Raw genomic sequence first — 26,008 nt, 5'->3', positions numbered from 1 at the left:
GAACACAAGCAGGGGGAGTGGGAGAGGAAGAAGCAGGCTCATAGCAGAAGAGCCTGATGTGGGGCTCGATCCCAGATCGCTGGGATGACACCCTGAGCCGAAGGCAGACGCTTAACCGCTGTGCCACCCAGGCGCCCCTGACATTTCTTTCTTATGTTGCTTATAGGGTCCCCAGAAAGCAGACTCCTCTGACCCATACTTTAGGAAGCGCAGGTACTTTCCAAGTCAAGTTCCCTGTGTGATGCCACAGGCTGCTTCAGGAATAAGTCTGACCTCACTCAACCAAGTTCCCCAACTTCAGGGTAACAGTTACTCAAATTCCCTGCCACCAGATATCCTTGAGGCCCCACACTACAGCAGGACGTAGCTTATCCCATGGGAAACGAGGGGTGGAACTCAGAATGTAAATTCTCTCTAAAGGACTCTTCCAAATTCCAAATACTCTCAGCCAGGTCTCTTCAATTTCAACCTTTTCTTTCTTTTTTTTAATCTTCAAGGTGGATGAGAGACCAAGAGGCTTGGAATCAGTTACTGCCCAAATGCTTCGCATGTTCTATGTGACAGATGTGGGGCCTCACTTCGGAATAAAGAACTTGGCATCTATCATCTCAGATCTTCAGTCATAACTGAAGAGTTTTATTTTACCCTCTTAAGTAGCACTTCCCCTACCAACTGCAGCTTTTCTGTACCATTGCCAAAAGGTCGTCATCATCGACAAGCAGTATAGAGACTTCGTAAAAAGTCTTTATCTTTAAAAAAGGATGACTCTTATTTCTCAGCAGTTTTGCTCTTAGAAATTCTGGCTGTTTTCATGTCTAGGAGAACTCAGTAGTAGTTCCACACAGAGATTATTTAAAGGATCTCAGACAATCAGTGAGGCTTGCTCCCCATCATTATTTTGAACACCTGGGACGTATGGGGTATGATCAGAAAAATAATTTCATTCTTTTTTTCTACTACCTGTTCTATCATTTCTTATAATCACCTCAAATAACAAAACTGTTTCTTGTAACAAAAACAGTCTCAGTTAAGTAACGAATATTAGTGGAATAATCACAAGAGAGCCTTTTAGTTGTCTTGTTATCTGAGGGGAGGAAAGAACAGAACTAGTGAACTAGAAAATCAGCCAACCCTCCCCATCCAGACACACTTCCATCTACAGACTTCCCCGGCCTGAGGCAGACTAGCTGGAGGAAGAGAAAATCTTTCACCTTAAATGAAATTCATCATTTTGATGAGATACTTTACTGAAATGAGACCAATACACTTGTTATGGTCAGAGGGTGACCATAAAAATGATAAAATCTGCATAACATTTTATCCAGGGGTACAGAAAAGTACTCACTCCACAGAGTAGGGTGAACAGACAGCAGAAACAAAGAATACAGGTGTGTGTACGACTGCATCTTCTAAGTGTCATTTGTTCAACATAACAGTGCACATGCTTCAGCAAACTGATATACTGAAAAATTAAAATCTGGTTTCTCTAAGAGTTAAATGAGGCATGATTATTGCTATAGAAAAAGAATTATGAAGGAGAGTGACGGGATCAAAAAGGCAGACGCCTACATTCATTCCTATCCCAGATTCCTAGAAATGACAGAGCAGATACACACTTGAATCAATAAACCCAGAGCTGCGTCAGTAGACATGGAAAGTACTCAGTTGGCCTAACTTTATACAGAATTCCTGAAACAGAAGAGGCAGGTGCACTTGTGCTGATGTTGGAAAAGGAGATCCCCGAGAGGATGCTGGAACTGCTGGCATCAACTCCCAGCTCAGACATTACGGAAACCTGAAGCAAGAGGAGACCCTGACTCCACCAGCCACTCACCCCAAACATCTTTCTTTTTCCTGGTTTAAGTGGTTCTCCTCCAGTGGCATTTAAAATTATTCCATTTACAAAAATTTGATCCATATGCCTCTTTCAGGTACTTAGATCTGAATGCAAGAAGCATCTCTAAGTATAGTCTTATGATCAAAACACCATTCTACTATGTCAATCAAAGAAAAAAAAATACCTGAACCAATTAAGTAAATGATAATTGAATTTCTCAGATCTGGTATAATTATATCCCTTTATATCCCTTTTAGGGTCATTAATTTCTAAATGTCATATTTTCATCCACTAAAATAGTTCATATTTGAGACTTACTTGGCTATTCTTTATTGATTCATAAAAAGAATGTTAGCACACTTTTGTATGACTCATTTATTTACCATTTTAAAGTCCAAAATGACTGTAATGCTATTAATACTAATATTAGCCTAATTTGCTCATCCACATTGTCCTGTTAGTTCCAGAAATGCCTTGGCACTGATCCATTAGCCGTGTAAGAAAAATCTGTGTAGTAAAATCACTCACGGTTTTCCTTGTTCCTTTATGTCTGACAAGTTCTCACCTTCTATGACACAGCATCAAATGTACCCCACACTTAATTCTTCTCAGTTTTGAGGAAGTTTCCTTCCACAAAAGCAGTCTTACATACTGATCGTGACAGAGGTAGTGTTGTGAGGATCCTTGAGTGAGGGACTTTACAAATGAACGAAACCATAAGAGAAGAGCTTCTGAGCATTTTAGTTTGCATGGGACTCACTCTGGTATAGTTAAGCAGCACCTGAATAGAGTTTCAATAAAATACCAAGACAAAATGCTATAGTTTAAAATGCTATTTCCCATAATTGCTTAGACTTGTAAAACAATCAGAGAAAGTCAGTGGCTTGAAAGAGTGCTTGTCTGGGAAACTGCATCCTCATGGCCCCGCATGCTCTCCCGAAGCCAGAAGGACCATTGGGGTAGGAATCTGATTATGCCACCACTGAAACCTAACTGGTATGTTTCCAGATTTCATCAACAAATGAAAGCCAACACTAGGAAGCCATCCCTGATCCTCTCCTCAATGCATCTCAGTTCACGGGTGCCCCTCTCCACATCTTGATCTTCTTCCTATCATAGCTTCATCCATCGTACCGTTGCCACTGTGGTTGTACACCTGCACTTCCCCCACAAGCCTGTGAGTTCCTGATGTACAGTGACCTTGTTTTGAATTGTTTCTTACTCTAGCACTTAGCAAAATAATAGGGCCTCAATATATATTTGTGGAATAGTCTTTTTTCCTTCCTTCTTCCCTTTTCTTTTTTTCTTTTTTCTTCCCTTCCTTCCTTCTTGCCTTTTCTTCTTTCTTTGTTTCTTTCCTTCATTTCTTCCTTCCACAAGTATTTATTGAGGACCCACTCTGGGCCAGGCACCATCCTAGGAACTGGAGATACAGCAGAGAACTAAACAAACCAAAGTCTCTTCTCCCATGGAGCTAGTATTCTAGTCAAGGGACATGTGCAATTAACAACTAAAGAAGTTTTAAGTATATACAGTGATTTAAATGCCAGGAAGAAAAACTAAAGTAAGGGAAGGGGATAGGGAGGGATGATGTGAATGGGCTGCCCTTTTATATACAAACGGACAACTAGCTCACTGAACAAGTGGGACTTGTAAGTAGATATGACCAGAAAAAAATCTGTTCTTCCTCCATCACTGCCCATCTATAGGCATTTGGAGAGGCGAATTCTTTCTTATGCTCCTTGATAAAATATAGGACAACTGCCAGGATTTCTGTGGCAACTCTCAGATAATACAAACATCTTCTGGCTACTTCTGTCCCAAGAGGAGTCTCATTGAGGTAAGTAAAATCCCCAGTACCAGGTACTAACCAAAACTTCATTTGAAATGAAATACTCATTCCTGTAGTTTAGGTCAGCTTTGGCCTGGCATACCTCAGTGGAAAAAGGGGGCACAGTTGGCTTCTTCTCAATTGTCCCCCTTAAATTTCTTCCCTACTCCTCAACTCCCTCTGGCTTCTTGAGGGTTTAAGATGTGGGTGTGGGGATACGAGGAAGGAGAGAGGTAAATGCAAGAAAGGTGGAAGTATAATCTTGTTTTGGTTTCCTCTGGGCGTGTCTGATGTCTGATGCTTTCTGGCACTGATGGATGTTCAAAGCTGACTTTATCTTAGAGTGTTCTGTAGATGTAGAGATCCCTTCTGGAAACATTCAGTGGTTGTGTTCCATGACACAGGATGCCACTGTCTGGACTTAACTGTCCTGCCTCAGCCCCTGGAAATCCAGTCACTGTCCCTCCCATCCCTACATAAGAGGCTCTTGGGCAGGTTCTGAAATGGCTCTCTGTCATCTTTCTCTTCTACATCTGATCCCCAAAAGACACCTCTCGGCCTGAGTACTCAATTATCCTTGTCTCACCAATGATGTACATGTAGTTCCCCTCTTTCTGCTCTGCTGCTTTGGAAAGATCACCAGCACCTCATATTTCTAACTTCACCAGGCAGATGAGACTCGCATTACACCTTTTCCAAAACCCTGTTTCTACTCTCAAACTTTTCTTTTGGCTTCTTGGATTTCAATCCTCTTATATCCTTCATGTTAATACTGGCCTAAGGGCACCACCTTCAAGGGTCTCACCTAAGTGGCCTAATATTTCACTTTGGCACATGGGGCTATGGAGTTGTTTGTGGTCTTTTGGAGTTCAAATGAAGACAAAGAAAGGCCTATTTAAAATCCTGTTACAGGGGCACCTGGGTAGTGCAGTCGTTAAGCGTCTGCCTTCGGCTCAGGGTGTGATCCCGGTGTTCTGGGATTGAGCCCCGCATCAGGTTCCTGCCCTGGGAGCCTGCTTCTTCCTCTCCCACTCCCCCTGCTTGTGTTCCCTCTCTCGCTGGCTGTCTCTCTGTCAAATACATAAATAAAATCTTTAAAAATAAAATAAAATAAAATAAAATAAAATAAAATAAAATAAAATAAAATCCTGTTACAAATAAACAATGCTCACATTAGCCCCAGTAGCAGCATTTAAGGGCAAGGAGAACTTTATACAGAGGAATAGAAATGCTGGTGGACAAAAAAAGCAACCACTCAGCAGCAATATTGGAAAAATCCAAAAATGGTAGAAGACATGTAGGAGAGGAAACAGATGGGAATGGGGCTAGCTAGTATGTGTGTGGACATAATTCAGGAAACAGGACAGAGGTTATAGATAAGATATAAGAAACCAATGCCCCAACACATTTCCAAGCCAGAGCAAAAAAATAATCAGGTTCATTTTCTGCAAGGAGGATGCGGTGTTTGGGGGGTAAAAAGACCACTGGGCTGGGAGTAGAACAACTTGGCCCTCGAAGAGATAGTCTGAGAAGCGTTTAAGATCTTAGACTCTGGAACAAGAGGGTAAAAATAGATTCTAATTTTTAATACACTTTCTTGCTATTTGACTTTGAACAAATGATAGAGCTTCACCTGGCCTCGGTTTCCTCATTTACACAATGCGGTCACTTAGAGTGCTAGCCCGAAGAGCTGTCCAGAGGATGAAATGAGGCACTGTTCACATAACCATCTTATTGAATTGATCCTATCCCATCAGTAGGATGCAATCATGAAGCAACTTCATTTTAATCAAGCTGCCTCTTCCATCCCACATGGATGGCTAGTTCTTTCCCTTCACTTAATGGAAATTTTAAGCAAGTCCCATAACTTTTCTAGGCCCCTCAATCTTGAGAAGGATCTCATTTTAGTTATGAAATTTTCCAGTCCAGTGAAATCATCAAAATTGCTAACTGTATTGGATTTAAGTTTCTCACTTTCCCACCAAGGTGCTGCTTTAGGCATGGAATCCTGCAGCAGGTGGGCCTTGTGACTTCACAAGTGTCAGACACCTAGACCCTACGTCCTCTAAGTTCCAGGATGCACATATTAATCTCTCTGATTCTCTTGAAACACCTGTCAACTGAGGAAGAAAGGACATGTAAGCCACAATGAAATAAATTCTTCTTGAACTCTAGTCTTCAAGGCCATAATCACTTGTACTGGCCTAATCTAGTTTAGAATATCTTAGCAGGTTCTGCCTAGATGGTCTAGCATCTTGCTTTAAGATGTGTGTTTTTCACCAACTATTGAGAGTATTCTAGGGTTTAGGTCTCTATCAAAACTCTGGGGCAAGAAGAAGAACTCATCCATCCTTCTGCAACATTCAGCATCTCACCTTATATATGAAAATATGAAGGCTCTGTGTCTGTATCCCCCTCCTTTTTACACCTGGGACCTTGGGTGAATCATTTAAAATCAATGGGTCTGGGTTTAGAACTGGAATAATAATACCTTTCTTGTCAACTTTATAACTTTGTTGAGAAGAGCATGAAAGAAGATGGATGAACAAGTGCTTTATACACAAAAAGTCTAGAAAAATGTAACTTGCTATTAGGATATGAGAATAGCAGTTTTGTCCAAAATAGTTGACCCCTTGATCTATTTTCATTCCTATCTAATATATCTGTAAACTGGAACAGTAAGGATAAGGTTTCAATGACCATGAACAAAAGTCACAGAGAAGGTAAATATCATCTATTTCGACACCATCTCTTAGACCTGAAGCTTGACTGCTGTAATGTGTATAATGTATGGAATGAAAGTTTGAGGTTCTTACATCTCACAGTTCACTTCATCTAACTTCCTCCCATAACCCAGAGACCAAGAACATTTTCACTTGGATATAAAAAATAAATATTTTTAAAGAGTCAAAGATGCTAAGTGCATGCCAGGTAATGCGTGCTTTGCCCAACTTGCTCTTGTCCTGACCACACAGCCCCATGGCTCAAGAAAGCAAGGCTAAGCTGGGTTTGGTGAAGCAGGGCTGAATGGCCACTGACAGAGCTGAGCATTAGACTTGGGAACCCTTCCATATGCTGGCTAGGGACCAAAAAGGCAGCCTGGTGCAAAGGCAAAAGGCCAATGTGGAAACTGAGGAAACCATTAGAATGCCCTTGAGATTTGAGCTGTAGGGCAAAAAGACACTGAGCAGCACAAAATCAGGATGCCAATGAGACACTGGTGTGTGTGTGTGTGTGTGTGTGTGTATGAGAGAGAGAGAGAGAGAGAGAGAGAGAGAGAGAGGAGGCGGGGAGGATGTCTTGCTTTAGAACTGTCTTGGTTCCTGTAAGTATCCTTGATTCCACTTCCAGGCAGCTGCATCTTTATAATAAATGTCCATTTTCCTGGCTATCCTTATCATTCTCTATCCATTGTAACTATAAAAGGCAGGAAGAAACAAGCATGAGCCCTGCTAAGCTAATTTATTCTCATTACCCTGGAAAACTGAGAATCTTCTGGACCCATGTTCAACATAGAATTGTGGATCTTCCTAGGCTTGTCCTATTTCAATACAGCCCGGCCTTTTGGAGCAGAGTGTGATACAAACCAGTGTTCTCAACACATTCACGTCCGCCCTAGGCAAATTACCAGCTCTTCAGCCCCAAGGCCATCCTATAGGGCTGAACTAAGTCTTCAACTAGCCCAAAGTTCTTGACATTGTAGGACACAATTTGGAGGTCTCTGGAGAGGTGAGCTCCTGCCTTACACAAATTGGACAGACACCTAAATAGCCAAGGAGTAACACACTTGTGGTAATTCAAACAGGAAGTACCCATGCAATGAATATTCCTCTTGGAACTGGGTCTTATAAACGTTAGGAGAATCATATCAGCGTGTTTTAATAACTCACAACTCTACCACCTTACGACAAATACAAAGCACTTGAAATCAAAGAACTGGATTCAAAGTCTCACTCTTCCACTCCCTAACTGGGAACTTTGAGCAAGTCACTTAACTTCTAAGAGTTTCTCCCCCTCTGTAAAATGGAGATAATACTACCTACTTTACAGGGTTATTGTGAAGGTTAAAGCAGACATGGAACAAAATGCTGTGGCTGCAGCAACAGCATCATAACAGCAAGAATAATTTCTTGAGCACTTGCTATGTGCCAGGCACTGAGTTAACCACTTGATTTGCTTCATCTCATTTAATTTCTCCAATAACCTTATGACACGTGCACATTTTACAGGTAAGGTCACTAAAGCACCCAGCGACTAAGTTACCTGCCTAAGTACCCAACACAGCATGGAGGGGTGGCACCAACAAAGAACTCCTCCCTTTATTTTTCCATGTTTCACTAGGAGAAAGTGTCCAGATCTAAAGAAATCAGCAGCAGCTACTTACTGGGGGTTCATCAGTTCCAAGTCGCCAATATGTTGAATTACACAGTTTTTTTATGTCCTCAGGACCCTCTATATCATAATCTTTCGGATAGGCTTCTCTGTCATGGTGCCTTAAAAAATAAATTAGAATCTGTTAAGGGATGAAGCTTTTTTAAATCACATATTGCATTTAAAAAATTTTTTTAAATTATCCAATGAAAATTTACTGTATTTGTGACATTGTTTTAATTATAAATTCACTGGATGTGGAATATATAAAGTATTTACCATCTCTTTTCAAGTAACACTGAGGCTACCTCCTAAAAACAACTTAGCACATGTGATAAAACTAATAATATCATGAGAACAATACTTATCCAACACAGCAATTACTCAGTAACTCCAGTGAAGTGAACCTTACTTAATAATGAAGATTTGTTACCAAAAGTAAATTCTAAAAAAAGACATGGTAGTAAATTAGAAAGGCAACTTGCCACTTTAGCAATTTTTTCTACGATGAATTTTAATTAAAAGTTTTTTTTCAAAATGAGAAAGAGCAAAGTATCTGCTCATATGGATTTATAACATGTGCTTCCTGCTTCTAAAGAGGGTTTAAAGGAAGCTGACAATTAAACATAAGCTGGAAAGAACATGTAGATGGAAGAGGGAAAAATATTCCAAACATCTTGACTAAAAGGATGCATAGAAATAATAATAAAGGAGAGATTTGGGAAGAGGGGAGGAAAAAGAAGCAGAGCAGCTTACAGCAGACGGAGCTGTTTCTACATAGCTTTCTTGGGTAAGATAAAGGAAGCTGAACCCCAACATCCCTCAAAAGGGGCCTTGCTATTGAGGGATACAGGGCTAGGACTGTGTAAGGGATATTGAGGTATGCCAAAATTCATCCACCCATCCACCCATCCAATTGTCCATTCATTCAGTCAATATTTTAAGTACCTACTACATGCCAGGAAAGGGATGCAATGGGGACAAAGCCAGATGCAGTCCCTGCCTTCATTGCTCACACCCTGATGAAAGATACAAACAAACAAGAAAATTCTACAGTGTGGGCACAGGGTCATGGAAGCAGAACAGCATTCACTCACCTGGATGGGACACTCTAAGTCGGGCCTGACCCCCCACCTCGCCCCACTGTACTGGGGCTGGGACCCTGCACTGCATTCAAACTACTCCCTTACCTCTCTGCCTCTGAGATGAGAGCAGAACACTGCATAGAACACAGCAGCAAGGGAGCCCAGGGTGGAGCAGCAGAGCTCAGGCATGTGAACCCTCTGCCTTCCTCACATCTGAGCATTAAATTGCAAAACACTAAAAGCATTTTGGTACCATATCAGCATTTTCTGAGAGTCTCACAGGAAGCTCTCACTTCAGTCTTTAGGGGGAATATTGAACAACATAAAGAACCAAGAGTGGTAGAGTAAATGGGGCCATGGGTTTGAGTCATTGCTCATGTCCTAGCTGTGTGACTCTGCGCAAGTCACTTAACCTTTCTGCGTTTCCATTTCCACCTGTGTAAAATGAGGACAGAAATAATACCAGTAAGATTTTTGCAAAATGAAAAAAATAAAAGCAGAAGGTCCTTCAAATACTGAAGTATCATAAATACCTATGTATAATGAATATACTAATCCAGCTTTAAAAAATTTTGGTGTACAAGAATTGCAACTTTATTTTTTCCATAATTGTACTTAATTTCTTTTCCAAGTGCTCATACTGCCAAGATGGAAAAACCTTAATCTTGGTCAATTCTGCATCTCTTCCCATTCTCAAGGGCCTGTGTGGTGCCACAATGCCAAGAAACCATCTTTGTTGTCATCATCTCTCCTGTTGACATCGGTGGAAACCTCCTAATTCTCCTGTGGTCTTCCATTATGGATCCATGCACATCTGCTATGCCCTTCTGGTCCTGCCACATAGACTCTTGCCTAGACTGGCCCTCTACCACAAGCAGGCCATTATCTGGCCACCAAGAACCTTCATGTGCCCCTGTCCACCCAGGGTTCCTGGAAAACAGATGCCATTCCTGAGCTGTCTCCCTGGCCCCTGAGCTGTTTGCCTGCCTCCCACCCCACACTGGGCTTGGGGGATACGCACAAGCCTCACAATTCAACAGCTCCAAAACCATTATCCTGGGAATGGAGGGCTAGGCAGTGATAGGTCCCCTCTGCTCAAGAATCTCTAAAGCTTTAACCTTTCCAATTTGGGGTCCCAGACAAACCCACACATTTTCAACTTCTCTGATGCCCTCCATCTTCAGTTCATGAACTCTTCATCTACCATGGGACAGGGTAGCCTGGCTCTTCATCTATTCTTCCAAATCTATGGCATCATCCTAAGACCCAAGTTTTTGAACCCCAAGCCCAAGAAGTTGGTGTTTTTGTTGCCTGCTGAGTCTTTCTTCCCTGAGGCAATAAAACCAGAATATCTCCCTGGGAGCCTAAGAATGAAGAGGAAAAGCACAGTTAACATTTCAAGGTGTGATCCTAGTGCTTACTTCTTTACCATTCACCATGGGCACAGTGCCCAGGGTATAGAGTGTTTTAAAACATGAGAGTGTCTTAACTATTTTTTAATCAGCAAAAAAAGAATATAATCCATCTTAGATTGTATCCATCTTTACACCACTGTAGTTATAAACCATCATTTTTTAACTTTTTTAATGGAGGAAGGAGCCCATGAAGGCAAAGATAATTACTGTCCAGGAGAGTCAGAATGTACCATATATATATTTTTTTTAAGATTTTATTTATTTATTCGACAGAGAGAGAGACAGCCAGCGAGAGAGGGAACACAAGCAGGGGGAGTGGGAGAGGAAGAAGCAGGCTCATAGAGGAAGAGCCTGATGTGGGGCTCGATCCCAGAACTCTGGGATCACGCCCTGAGCCGAAGGCAGACGCTTAACCGCTGTGCCACCCAGGCGCCCCAGAATGTACCATATATTTTAAGTTGTATTATAACTAGATTATTACAAATGATGCAGATATGTTCCTTTACTTACAACAATCTCAGTACTAAAAGTCCAGCATTGAAAACTTGAATCTCTAATGAAATCTTTCTGTGGAGAACTGAGCTAATACAATTAGCATCCCCTAATGCCTGCCAGTTGCCCACAAATGTTGTGCCCACAGTCTGCAGGCTCTGAGAAATACACAGTTAAAGAAGACCAGCCCTACTTCTAAGAGACTGCCCCCCTAGCAAAGAGAATTAAACATGTTTAAAAATTATAAAGTATATAAAATATAAATATTTACTATATACTAAATACACATTTAATATGTATAAAAATATAGTAAAAGTGATTAGGGTACTATAAAGAAAATGACAGACTCAATTAATTCTTGATTTTACTATGTCAGGTGAACACTGGCTCGTGCCTCAGTTTCCCTGAGACGAACTGAGAATCATACACTGAGGAAACAAACGAATCAATGGATTGAGAATCTCAAGTGACAAGTGACATGTAATTGCAAAATATTATTATGTGTAATAATATTGTGTCTATCTACCATATGCTTTAGTCAGGTGTTTTTCAATGCTTTGTTAATGCCAGTTAAACTTTACAGCATCTTTATGAGACATGTATCAAGGTATTATAATAATAATAAAGTAAAATATAAATACATATATACTTTATATAGCCTTGTTCTCCTTGCTACCTGCATTTATTAATGGTCACCATATAACCGGCCATAACCTGTCATTTATTGTAATAGAAATTCATTTTGAGAAACTAATGAAATAAAAATAATAATAATAAAATAAACTTTACAATGTTTCTGGAGCAGTAACTTTCAAACTTTTTGAGCACACCCCCTACCTCACCGCCCCCACCCTCAACTCATCTTAAGACATTGGCCAATGTCTGAAGACATTTTGAGTTGTTGCATCAGGGTGGGGTGGGTTGTCACTGGTATCCAGTGGGTAGAGGCCAGTGATACTGTTAAACACCCTACCATGCACAGAACAACCGGCCCCCCATAACAAAGAAATATCTGGCTCAAAATGTCAAAAGTATCAAGGTTAAGAAAGTTCCAGGGAACAGTTATACACCAGACTCTTAGATCAGTGGTTCCCAAACCTGTTTCATGGAACAGCAAAACATTCCCTCCAAATTCATAGAACCAACATAAAATTGCCAACTTTTGTTTTGACAAAAACATTAAAAATAAAATGACCATCTACTGTCTTGAATAGGAGGACCTCTAACACCAAAGAAAACTAAAAACAAACTCAGAGTCCTTTAAACCGAATAAATTTAGCCATACAAAAAACTTGCTACGTTGTCTTTACAGTTAGTCTTATCACCTTGAATTAGTAATAAGGTCATTGTTGACCAGTACTGGTCTCGTCTACTGACTGGCTTCTGCAGATATTAATTTGCCCAGACATGAATTTGACAGCAGCTGGTGAGCAGTCAGTTCAAGGTCAAAGCTGCTTGAATACAGGTATTCCATGCTGCTGACTGAAGGAAGAACTATGTCTTCCATGCAAAGCATGCAGGTACTGGCTGACCTCCTTGCTGAGAGAAGGGTCCACAGGGCTCCCTGCCATCAGTGCCAGTACCTTCCTTGATAAGCAGCCTCGCCTTTTCTTAGGACCTTGCTCTATCAAGGCCAGAGCTGAGTGTTGTGACTTTCTTTATATAAGAAATTTTTATGTAAAACATCCTCAATTATAAGAGATGAAGCTTGCATTCTCTACCCTGTTGTGGAAGAGACAGTATGAGTAAGAATAGAATTGGGAATGGGGAAAGGACTGAAAGGACAGGATCAGAGCTGCCAACTGTATGAAAAGGAGGTTGAAACTATGACCCTGTTGTCAAAAATGCCATATTAGACTGCTTCAAAGGGGATTAAGGTCAATACAATCTAGTAGGTCAAAGATAGCACGAGCAGGTCCTATTCTGGACAAATGCCCAACATATACAGTTGGTATGTAACTTCCTACCACCAACTCTACAATCACCTGAACCCTTGAGATCCTGTTCTTCCTATCTTTTCAAACCTAATGTGTAATCTCAAGTAATGCCTTGTCGAGAGACAAGGGTCTGTTTCTGGGTTCGTCTGGGAGCTTAGGTTTCCTATCATAAGAGCTGGATCACTCCACATAAAATTGGATCTGCAAGCCCCCTTTGAGTAAACACATACGGACCCTAAAGTGAGTTGCAGAACTAAACAAACATAGTCCAGAGCATTCTCGGGCAAGGACCTGCAGCTCCCCTCAGGCTGCTCCAAGCCAGACTGGTCCAGCTCCCAGTGGAGGACAGGGTGGGGTCAGGCCATAAGATTCTACTTGCAAGTCGTACTCTAGTGGACCAAGTGACACTCAAGTTACACTAAAGTTTACACTCACTTTCCGTGGTCCCACATCTATGTGGGGGAAATGAAGTGGGGGTTTGCAACAAAACATTTATCTCTGCTCCACCTTTCAGATTTTTTTCTTTATAATTATGCATTAATGAATCTGCCTTCTCATTAGACTAGGAGTATCTCAGATACAGGAATTATTCTTTATTCATCTTTGTGTTCTCAGGGCCCAGCATAGTCTAACACATTATAAATACTCATTAAATCTTCAATGATTGATTGATTGAATGTTCTTACATTGTGTTACTGTCACCTTAATATAAATGTTGAAAGCAGAGGCTTTCAAATGTGTCCATAAAAATAAAGAGCATCCCAGCTCACTCTGCAAAAACACACATAAAGAAGAAGTGATTATGCATATAGAGATGCTAGTCCGTTGCAACAAAAACTTGTCTCCAGAGGAATTATAAATCTACTTGCTGAATGGGAAAGCTCTCAACATACATATGCATAACACTGATTGCAATGGGGGTGTGAATCTGAGCAATATCTGATATGAGAACAATGAAAATCCCAGCCCTTCTAGCTTCTAGTTACTTGACAAGAGACACATTTTCTTTGCGGATTTCAAAGATGTTAAAAATGTTTAGTTAAGACTCCAGATGGAAGAATATATTAATTTTAAATTTTAGAATTATTAATGTAATTCACAACTACTCTGTCAGTTATTGTATTTTCTGATATAAATCTAACCCACATGAGAAGAGAAAGATACCTTTTCTATTAGGTTTTATAAACATCTGCTATCTCGAACTTTAAAAGAAAATTACCCCAGAGAGTCAGCTCTATTTCCTGACACCTCAGAAGCATAAAACCAATAGAATCAAAGGCTACAAAGAAACATTTGACAATGCTCTTTAAAGATTTCATGGGAAAATGATTTACATGCCAAGGTAATGTTATTTTAGTGGCACATTCATCAAACTGACAAATGAACACTTTTAGAGGTATTTGCAGAGTCATAAAGAAAACCTTATGTCCTTGGGAGAAATGGTGACATTTCAAACTTATGAAGAGGGACTTTGGTTTTCAATGTCTCCTGCTCTATGTGATTTGTGCATCTATAACCTGAAACCACAGAATCTGAAGCCTAAACTGCACTCAAAAGAAAACCATTTGACGAAGGCAGATAAGTGAAGTCATTTTCTTCACTGGACATATACTGAGTGGCATGTAAATAAAACCCATCATTATTATGGATTTTCTTAATAGAAAATCTTCAGAAACTGGAAGCCCTATGGAGAATATTGAGAGGAAACAAAAAAGAATATAGTAGTGGGAGCCTGTGTCTAAACAGTTTAAATGTTAAATGAATGTTGTTGGTCTGAGTAACTGCCAAACACATGACTTTGAAAACAGCTGAAGGGACGGGTATTAGACAGGGTGACACTGTAATTGATTGATCCACCTGGAACACTTTCAGAGGGAAATGAGGTACTAAGTACACTGGGAGTGGTGAAAACCAGGACTGTCCTGGTCAAATCAGGATCAGGACATTCTGCTATTCCACGTTTCAACAATTGGTTCGCAATGTTCTTAAAATCCTAGGATGTTTCTCAGGGTTTCTTTGATCCTCCCCTCCAGAATCAACTTATATGGACTGGCCAAAGACACTCTGGGAGGTAGAAGAGTGAGACTAAAGAGAGACAGAGTTTTTTAAATGTATTATACATTAGTAATTACAGTAGTCCACAGAAAACCTTGACAGTATATCTTTCGTGAGTAGCATGAAGACCAGTTTGTCCCCCTGCAAAACAAAAAGCAAACACCTGATTACTTGTATGAGCTCCTTCCCTATAGTCTTAATACTACTGGTTTAAATAATTTGAATTAACTATTCCAGAATAATATCAAAAGATTATAGGGGCACCTGGGTGGCGCAGTCGTTACGCGCCTGCCTTCGGCTCAGGGCGTGATCCCGGCGTTCTGGGATCGAGCCCCACGTCAGGCTCCTCCGCTAGGAGCCTGCTTCCTCCTCTCCCACTCCCCCTGCTTGTGTTCCCTCTCTCGCTGGCTGTCTCTCTCTGTCAAATTTATAAATAAATAAAATCTTAAAAAAAAAAAAAGATTATATTATATAAGCTTCGGGCCCATTTTAATGCACACTTTTGTGAACCCATGAGCAACGCATATTGACTAGATATTACAAGGTTCTTTGGTTTCAAAGCAATTCATTTCATTCACATTAGAAATGAATGAACAAGCCTTTCTTCATAAATAGAATCTAAAGTTTAAGTATTCTTCCATTATGAACATAGTTATACAAATGAGCATTTTCCCCAACTCTTCCTAGAAATCATTCAAAAAGCAACAAAGGAAATGGAAAAATTAAAAGCAAACTAAATTTTTGGCAAAGTCAGAAGTTATAATTCCCAAACCACACCATGTGCAAGGGCTCCCATAAGCAGCCAAGATCCATTCAAAGACAAGTGGAACAAAAGAATTTGTCAAAGACAAGTGGAAAAAGTGAAGATAAGAGGCTGTAGGGAGAAATCTCACTAATGAGATTGGTCAGAGGTAGGAACTCTTGGAGTGACGGATAAATTATATTTCCATGGTTATGCAAATAAATTCACTGAAAACAATGGAAAATGCTAGATAAAATATATCGTTTTTAAATCCCAACACATTTAAAGTATTTAAGAGCTGAGAGTCCAATGGCGGAACTTCCAGGTCAATCTTTGGATGAAAGCCTGTAACCAAAGAGTTAAGTAGAATTTCAAAAACCCCAAACTGCTGATGCCTTCAATGCATTAGCCAACACTGTACATGGGCAAGGACTTCAGGGCTAGAAGAACAAAAATCTAGTCCTAGAATCCACCTAGGAGTGAGTTTTATAAGAAAGTCTTCCATATGTGATAGTCATTGTGCTCACCAATGTAATTTCTCCTTCTTTCCTGGGAATACAAGAGGTTAAAATTCCCAGCTCTCTTGCAGTTAGTGGGGCCATCTGACTAGTTCTGGATAACAAAATAAATATGAGCAGAAATAATATGTGCCCTTTCTGTGACAGTGAAAGCTCCTGTACAATTCTCAATTCTTTCCTCCTCCACCAGAGTAGTCAATGACTTTCTAGAGGACAGAGCCAGAATCAGCCTGAATCCCAGAGTTCCCAAGTGGAGGAATGCCTGCTCTCCACCAAAAACTTACAGTTGACTTTGTGTGAGCAGGAAATAAACCTTTATGTGTTAAGCCACTGAGATTCGGGGGGGCTGATATCACAGATTAAGTTTAGCCTATTCTAACACAGAAATCAGTACCAGAAGTGGGGTGGGTACTACTGTAACAAAAATCTAAAGTGTATGGCATTGGCTAAAAGCCAGGCAAAGACAAAAGGAAACTGGTATTGCAGGCTAGAACAGCAAAACATTTCATGACTACAGGAAGCAAAAAGTCGACTCATGTACCTAGAGAGACCAAGAAAGAGATTGGGAAAAAGTTCCATGTGTGAACTGCGATTGTTTTTTGCCAATGTACTTATAAAAGAGAGAGAGGTAAATTCAGTAAACTGGCTGGTTTACAAGAAGGTAAAGGGAAATGAAGGAGTCCTGAAATTTGGGGCCTGAAATGCTAGAAGCACCAGCAACTTTTAGATCTCAAACAGTAAGAAAGAAAGCTCAGAAAGATCTTTTTGAGACAAAGTTCTATCAAAGCTGAGCCTTGCAGCAAAGTTCATCCTATTGTTAGATGCTCCCAAAGAATTAAGCTGCATCTAAGCAAATATCTGTCTAAGGAGATTGTCAAACAGAATTCCCAGGGTTTCTGATTTCTGTAACTACAGCGGTCTCAAAGTGGTATTCAAGGTATTTATTATAGGAGAAAAAGTAAAGAAATATAAAGAAATACAGCGGAACTTTGTCTAGAAAGAATTGCGAGTAAGATTACTACCAGTTGGAATTGACTGAATTCAAACAAATAAACTTATGAAGTTCCTAAAAATTGTTCTTCCAAATAAGCCAGGAGTCTGAATATAAAATCCTTTAACTCCTCAATATTTAAAATATTCTTTGGAGGAGGGCCTGGGTGGCTCATTTGGTTAAGCACCTGACTCTTGGTTTGGTTCAGGTAATGATCTCATGAGTTGTGGGATAGAGCGCCCCCCCCCCACCCGCCGCCCCTTTGAGCTCGGCATTCAGCAGGGAGGCTGCTTGAGAGTCTCTCCTCTCCTTCTGCTCCTGCCCACCCCGAGCTCTCTCTCTCTAAAACAAATAAATAAATCTTTTAAAAAAATATTCTTTGGCCCCCAAACTTTTGGAACTAGGAAATGAACTGAGTTCACAGGAGGGCACAGTCTACAACATCCGTTGCAGATGTGGTCAAGAATAATAGAAAAGACCACACACAGGGCAGAGCCAAGGACTACAGAGAACAATGAGAAAGGGAAGCTGCTTCCAGAAAGCAGAATGGGGGTCTAACAAGGAACATTCCTGACACGAGCGTAGGGCTCTTTAACAATGTGTGCTGGACGGGATTTAAGAATGACTGTGGGCCAAGCAGGGAAAGACAATTATCATATGGTTTCACTCATTTATGAAACATAAGTAGTAGGAAGATCGTAGGAGAAGAAAGGGAAGAAGAAAGGGGGAGTAAACAGAAGGGGGAATGAACCATGAGAGACTATGGACTCTGGGAAACAGACTGAGGGCTTCAGAGGGGAGAGGGTGGGGGAATGGGATAGGCCGGTGACGGGTATTAAGGAGGGCACGTATTGCACTGGGTGTTATACGCAAGTAATGAATCATGGAACTTTACATCAAAAACTAGGGATGTACTGTATGGTGACTAACAAAATATAATAAAAAATTATTATTAAAAAAAGAAAATGCTAATACAATAAATATCCAGTCTTACGCATTAGATTAAAAAAAAAAGAAACACTACAACAAAAACTAATTATATACTGTATGGTGACTAACATAACAAAAATTTAAAAAAATAAAAAATGAAAAAAAAAAAAAAGAATGACTGTGGACCAATGACAGTCCTGTCACTTCCATACCTCCTCTTCCTGAGCAAGAGTGCTTACTACAGTTATCTGGTCCCTGTCCCACCAGTGTGCACTGGGAGCAGAAAATCTGTCCTTTTTCTTTATGGTTTTCTGAATCAAGTAGAGTACAGCTAGTCTACAGCTAGACTTAGTAGAAAGACAATAGTATAACATGTGGAGATCTTGAAATTTTGACCTGTGACTGGATAGAATTTGGGTCATTATCCTTGGATAAATAGGTGAACATAGTCTGCACATGGAGTGTGAAGCCAGCATTCAGTGACTGCCTAAATACTACATACAGTGCACATGGAACTTTTATAAAAATTTAGAAAAAATATTTTATTATGCGTGAAAGATATAACTGACAATTCAATAAAACTAAAAATTTATAACACATTTTTAAAGAAATCCTTCTTTAATCTGAACATACTTAAACACTTCAAAGATCAAAGATCAACATAAACTTAAATTGTTGAATTTCTAAAAGATACCAATAAATTGAAATACCACTTACAGGAATCCATAAGATACAGCTATAGCAGTACCCAGAAAAAAATTCTAAGCTTTCAGTACTTTAATCAATAAAAATGAAACACTGAAAATAAGTAAAACATATAATTCAAAAACACAGAAAAAAGAACAAGAAAGCCAAAAGAATCCAGAATGATATAATAATTCAAGATAAAAGAGTAGTTAAATGCAGAATTCAATAAGTTAGAAAACAGAATAAATGAATAAGTAAGCGAAATAGACACATCTAAAAAATCAAGGAAAAGGGCAGGGGATATATAAACGGAGTAGAGGAATATAATATCCACACTGTGGAATATTATTAGGCAATAAAAAGGAATGAAGTATTGATCCCTGCTACAACATGGGTGAAACTTGAAAACATTATGCTAAGTAAAAGAAGCCAGTCACATAGGACCATATATTATTTTATATTATTTTATTCCATTCATATGAAATGTCCAGAATAGGCAAATCTATAGAGACAGAAAGAAGGTTAATGGTTCCTAGAGCTTGAGGGTTGAGGCGATTCAGAAGTAACAGCTAAAAGGAACGGTATTTCTTCTTAAGTTAATTAAAATGTTCTAAAATCTATCTAAAATGCTCTAAAATTGTGTTGATAGATGTACAACTTGGTCAATACACTGAAAGCCATCAAATTATACACCTTAAAAGGGTGATATGTATAGTATGTGAGTTGTATCCTTATAAGGTTGTTAAGAATAGGAGTAACCATCAAAATAGAAGAAAAAATTTAAAAGCACTAAAGACTACTTTCTATAACTCTATGCAAATATATTTGGAAAGCTAGATGGCACACATAACTCTCTATGAAAAGCAATTTACCAAAATTGTCCTCGGTAGAGACAGAAAGTCTAAATAGACAATTCCCAAAGAAGAAACAGAGAAAGGTGTCAAAGAAAAAAGAGAGTTATCCATCAAACAGTATCATGCCCAGATGATTTTACTATGGAAGGAAATTTCTTATTTGTACCTTAATGTCTAGCAGGATGTTTGACATGCCTTGATCTCCTCAGGTGTCAGAAGTACAAGGACATAAATAGGGTCAATAGGACCTATAATGGGTCACGTTACATTCACTATACTCATTTTGACATAAGTGTAAAACAACCACAGGCAGCTTTTCCAAATTATTTATATTTATTGTAAGATTGTTTAACATACAGGGGAGTCTGAATGGCTCAGTCAGTTAGGCGACCAACTCTTGATTTCAGCTCATGGTCTCAAGGTCTCGAGACAGAGCCTCATGTCAGGCTCCATGCTCAGCCGCGAGTTAGCTTGAGATTCTCTCTCTCCTTCTCCCTATGCCCCTCCCCCTGCTCTCTCTTGCTCTCTCTTTCATATAAATAAATCTTAAAAAAAAAAGGTTAATATACAAAATAATGCAACTAAAAAAAAAACATGCAATCTATCCAGACTAGATTTCTCTACTAAATCGCATGATACATACACTTCTTTCAAGGTCTAGAAAGAAGACCACAGTACGTTAACCTGTAGGAAACTGCCTTCAAAGAAATTTTGGTTGCTTTGTCGGCGTACACCTCTACAATGAGAGCAGGTGCCACTAAGCTCTGAAAGCTAGGATTATTATGCAGAGAATTCTTTTTCTGTGATCTATTAGGAGTTTTGTTGTTCACACCCTTGTTTGAATGACCATATGTAAATTAGCTAACCTGAATGTGTTGGCCTTAGATATGTTATGGATATGTAATTTAGGCATCATACAGACAGATGATTAAATGCTATTAAGATGCTATAACCCTCACTACAACTAAAAGTCACAATTCTTGTAATCACACAATTGACATCACTAGGGACTGGTAATTATGCAATAAAAAATGCCCACACCTATTACCAAACACTCTACTGGAAGGGGTAGTAATGCTTTCAGTTGACAACTAACTGATGTGTCATCTTAGTTCTATACGTGAACCCTAGGAGCTAGAACAGCTTCCTCTAGAGAACTTGACCTGGTCCAGTAGGCCTAAGTGCTCCCCTTGAATGTTTCCAGAGCATCCTGCTTACCCTGATCCTAGCATGCACAGTGCATAGTATTTGCCTGGTCAGCCTTCCCTACTCCTATCTCACAGTAATCTTGACCTCACTGTCAAATCCCAGACTCAGCAGAGTGCCTGCAACATAGCAGTGGTTTAATAATAAATATATTTTTTAAACAAATGCTATTCAAAAAAAGAGCTATTTAGAAATAATATATATATATATATATATATATTTTAAAGATTTTATTTATTTGTTTGACAGAGAGAGAGACAGCCAGCGAGAGAGGGAACACAAGCAGGGGGAGTGGGAGAGGAAGAAGCAGGCTCATAGCGGAGGAGACTGATGTGGGGCTTGATCCCATAACGCCGGGATCACGCCCTGAGCCGAAGGCAGATGCTTAACTGCTGTGCCACCCAGGTGCCCCAGAAATAAAATATTTTTAAGTAATTTTTTTAAAAAAGCTGATTTAATACTTCTGGCTCCTGCCTGAGCATCTCAGTATTTTTCCAAGTGTTTAAAAAATTTTGACAAGTCATTCGTACATTTTAATTTCAAAATATTCTATCACTTTATTTTATTTTTATTTTCTTAAAAGATTTTATTTATTCATTTGACAGAGATAGAGAGTGAGAGCACAAGCAGGGGGAGCAGTAGAGGGAGAGGGAGAAGCAAGCTCCCCGCTGAGCAGGGAGACGGATGACATGGGGCTCAATCCCAGGACCCCGGTATCACGACCCAAGTCAAAGGCAGACACCCAACCGACTGAGCCACCTAGGCACCTCTTCTTCCAACCACTTTCTATAAAAGAAAGCTAAATTCTTTGCAATAAATAAATAATAATTATGTTAATTCTTCCATTTGATTGAACCTAGAACAATCTGATTGGGGATCTAACATCTTACCAAAGACAAAGATAAATTCTTCTACCAATTAATGGTTAATGCATCAAAACTTGGTTAAGTTAAAACAAAGAAATAACACCGTGTGACTCAGAGCATTAAAATGTAATTTATTTCAAAATGAAATAAGGGAAACAGTAGTAAAAGATTAGTGTCTAGCAAAAACAGTAATACAATATTCAAATCTACTCAGAACTTTTTCAAAGCATTGTAAAAATATGTTTATCTAATGTCTATATTATACCTAAAATCAAATTTTTAAAATGCATTGTGTAGGTGCTGGTTGGGTGGGGTGGTGAAAGTTTAAAGTCAAAGTAACAGCCAATGTAGGAAATTCCTAATATATTAATGTGTATATTCTAAACTTTTGTTATAAAATTGGGTGTTTGGAACATGGAATTCATTCTCTACTACAATAGCTATCTATAGGATATAGCAGATAGAGTAGATATCTCTAGTATACAAAATGGAATATAGTAGACATCTACAGGATTTTGAGCTCAGCACTCCTTTCTCCTGGGTATATCCATCATATCTCATGGTTATTGGAGAGCTGACATATTTCCACCTAAGCCTACCTATTTGGATGAACCCAGATACTTGGCCTGAGAATGCACATCTAAACTGAAAATTTTGTATGCAGAACTGATAATACCTTAAAACCAATCTCTCTCTCTTTTTTTTTTTTTTGTAGGATAAAAATGTAAGATACAAATTCCAGAACTGCAGCAGCCATGTTTTCAATGATAAGATGAAGCAAACACACAAAGAGGAGGGGACAAGAGAAATTAAAGGAGACCAGTTTGCATTTGAAAACAGTTGTTCCTAAGGTGGAGCTGCACCCTTGTCTTCCTTCCTATCTGGTAATCAACCATTCCATGAATATAATGAGCTGACTCATTCTCTTGTTTCCTTAGGCTAGCGCAAGCTGAGTATCTGTCACTTGTAATCAAAAGAAGTCTGACCAGTACACACAGAAAATAGTACCAAAAGGTGGCTTCCCTGGCCAACTCAGAGTAGTTTATCGAATAATACTAGTTCTAGTGCTATTAAAAAACGTGAGCCCGTGGCACCTGGGTGGCTCAGTTGGTTAAGTGTCCAACTCTTGATCTCAGGGTCATGAGTTCAAGGCCTGTGTTGACCTCCACGCTGGATGTGAAGCTTACATAAAAACAACAACAAAACTTTGAGCCCTAAGCCTGGGTATCACAGTATCCACAGACTGAAGCTCACCTTATGAAATTGTCACTAGGCCCCATGTTCCTCTCACCTCCTCCCTCATGCCCCATGCTCTTACCTTCATGCGGAGTGGTCTTTGGTGGCTCCTATGGCTCAGGTGGGAGATGGTCCCAAGAGTAAGTAGAGGATAGGCTCAGGCAGAGGGACTTGTATACAGCAATGGTCTTTCCTAATCCAAGTGCATGTACATGTGGAAATGCCTATCCCGTAACATTCTACCCTACAAGGGTTCATCTTGCAAGCAGAACTTGCAAGATGTTTTATTTTGGTCGCCAGGTAAGTTAAGCAAAAACTCACATAAAGGTCAAGGCACAAGAACTCTATAACCACCAGTTTTCAGGAAGAGAATTTGATTGAAATTTCATAAAAGAGAATAGCATTGAAAGAAAAATTCAGTCAGGGCAAAAGGATGCAGTGTGTCCTGGATTTCATCTTAAAAATAGAAAATAAGGTGCTTCCCCCCCAAACTACTACATTCAAAGTCATTTGTGGTTATGTGCGTATGTTGAGGAACGAGAATGTAGGACTCGATTAAAAATAACTGTGGCGTAGGATCTACCATTATAGAACAGAGACAAGAATGAAAGGGCGGTTAATCCGAATGAATGTGAATAACATCATCCTTTTTACCCAACATAAAACTAGCAATTAAAAGGATATTTTAAAAAGACTCATAATAAACCATGAAGAGTGACTCAGACTCTAAAAGAGACGAAGCACTGTGTCTACATTCTGATCATTTAGAGAATGGCTGCTTCAGGGGAAAAGCTGTAGCAAATGATATCAAATTTTTTAAAGTAATTTTACTTTATTCCTCTTATGAAGATAATACACGTTCATTATGGAAAATGTAGAAGTGGCAAAGAGGAAAAACGAAAAAGACAAATAATCCACAAATCTACCTACCATCCAGTAATATGTATTTTGTTATGTTGAATGTCCTTTCAATCTCTTTTCAATGCATATCAGCATATACCTTTAACAAAGGAATTCATTACATCCTGGTTTTTGTTTTTGTTTGTTTTTTTACTTATAGTGAGACTGTATCTTCAAATATTCATCTTTTTACTTTTCTTTGTTTAACTTGTAAAATAACCTTTGCTTTAATAAATCTGAGGCATCCACATTTTTCTTGGGAAGATTTGGGATTGTTTTGACAGGAATATGAAGGAAAATAAAGCACAGGCTGATTAACTTCTGACTAACAAGATGGAATTTTGGAGTCCTAAGTGAGATACTTTTCTTGAAAGTCATTGCAGAGACATAAAAGGTTGAAATTTCTTATGCTGCTATTAACAAGACCCAGAAGTTCCCAAACATAGCTCAGATAGGGTGACCTTACAATTTATCTTTTAAAGCAGGTCACTTTAGAAAGTGAAAGAAAAAAGTAATTCTCAGGCCAATGGGAGTAAACACTCCCGGGCAAGAATCCCGCATGCACACACCCTCTCCACAGGGTATTCGATGGAAGCTGTCAGAGTGCCGCTGCAGGGCTGCTGTGTTGAGGGATGAGGTGCCCCTACCACAGGGGCTACGGGGTGATCAGCCTAAATCAGGGGCATGGGGAGGATAAGTATGACATGGGGATCTGTAATGCCAGCAAGAGCCAAAGTGGAAGTAAGTCTGTAAGCAGACGCATCGGGTCTTCAACAAACAAAGTGGATTAGTCACAAATTCACCAGAAGCAGGCCTAGAAGTTGGACAAAGGATGAGGTGATCAAGAACAAGGACCTACGCATAATCTGGGGGCCTCATGCCCCACCACCAAAATAACATACAACCTCAGTCCCTCACACGCACACAGATGCCACTGGGGAAAGGAGAGTGTGGAGGATGACGGACTCAGAAATAGTGGGCACCATTCTGAGAGACTATTTTAAGTTAAAACAAGCTGTTTAAACTTGAAGAAACAGATACCCTTTAGTTGGCAAGTTTGAATTTTTTCCTAGTAACTAACAATTGAAAAGCCATGAGGATCAATTTTAGAACATAAATTTTCTATGTGCATCTGAGTTGTGTGCAAATTTCTAATTCTGCTACCCACTTGATGGTGAATATATTTGCATGTCATTGGTCTACTATTACATCATCCCAAATGGTCACATGATATTATAATTTAGAATTGTTTTTTTTAAGCACAAGTTAAGAAATAAAAATATCTCTTTAAAGTATAAATTCATTTGTCCCTATATAAACTTAAAATCTTCTTAGTACCTGTCAGTCCCTGGTAAGTTATGCACTGCAAGTAGGAAGAGCACAAGTTTAGCTTCCAATTTTAAATTCTTCACCATTCAAATCAGAAGAAGAGTACATTATACTCCTCTAAGCTCACTTATATAGAGATGAGCAAACACGCTTCAGTGTCGTCCTGTTGTATCAGGATCATGGCTATGAGAATTGATTCTGGTTTTATTATAAATTTGTGCCATTCTATAGACTTTTACCTATGGGCCTTTCTAAAGTATAAAAGAGAGGGTCCCAACCCAGTGCCTTTTGGGTTTCTGTGTGTGTTCGTTCTATCTGCTCATTTGTTCATTTTTTAAATGAATGTGAATTGAGCAGCCACTATGTTCTTACCCCTTGCCCTGAGGCTTGCTCTTCTCACTTCACATTATTGACCAAAAAAGCCTCTTTAAAGGCTCTTCTCTCTTCTCTCCAAAGTCTATGTTTCATGCATGGAAACCACATAAGCAAACTTATTTAAAATGTACATAAAATAGGAGTTAATAAGCATTTGGTTGAGGGCCTGAGCAGTTAAAAGTAGGAGGATGGAGGCTTGGTGGAAGGGGAAGCATTTATGGATTTCTAAAAAGAGGCAGGCTGCACCTTGTGGTTGCTAAAGGGCTTTTTGATTTGCCTTTTCATGTGTTTTGTGAGTGTGTATTGGAGATGTGAGAAGGATGCTGGCTAGAGAGGGTCTGTCACCCTAGT

The 26,008-nt window shown here is 39.4% G+C and overlaps 2 protein-coding genes across 7 annotated transcripts in view; both read right to left on the bottom strand.

Annotated features, from left to right (window-relative positions):
- MAMDC2 (MAM domain containing 2) overlaps positions 1–26,008 on the bottom strand; it is a 374,048-nt gene that overhangs the window by 307,180 nt on the left and 40,860 nt on the right. For 3 of the 5 annotated variants that reach the window (XM_057305609.1, XM_057305608.1, XM_044391280.3), the window contains exon 1: positions 8,053–8,131. The exons of 1 other annotated variant lie outside the window; for it this stretch is intronic. The gene's annotated coding sequence lies outside the window, so the exon portion shown is untranslated. Of the gene's footprint in view, positions 1–8,052; positions 8,140–26,008 lie in introns of those variants that run through there. One more of the 5 variants, XM_048218280.2, reaches the window with a different exon arrangement.
- Positions 1–26,008, bottom strand: part of CFAP95 (cilia and flagella associated protein 95) — a 113,057-nt gene that overhangs the window by 46,189 nt on the left and 40,860 nt on the right. Inside the window, exon 2 of one of the 2 annotated variants that reach the window (XM_026519349.3) lies at positions 8,053–8,161. The exons of the other annotated variant lie outside the window; for it this stretch is intronic. Coding sequence (XP_026375134.1) covers positions 8,053–8,161 — 109 coding nt within the window. The remainder of the gene's footprint in view (positions 1–8,052; positions 8,162–26,008) is intronic. 2 annotated transcript variants of the gene reach the window in all.

The sequence above is a fragment of the Ursus arctos genome, unplaced genomic scaffold, assembly GCF_023065955.2.
Source record: "Ursus arctos isolate Adak ecotype North America unplaced genomic scaffold, UrsArc2.0 scaffold_33, whole genome shotgun sequence".
NCBI lineage: Eukaryota > Metazoa > Chordata > Mammalia > Carnivora > Ursidae > Ursus > Ursus arctos.
Note: the sequence above shows the minus strand (reverse complement) of the source record. Positions and strands in the feature narration are given on the sequence as shown.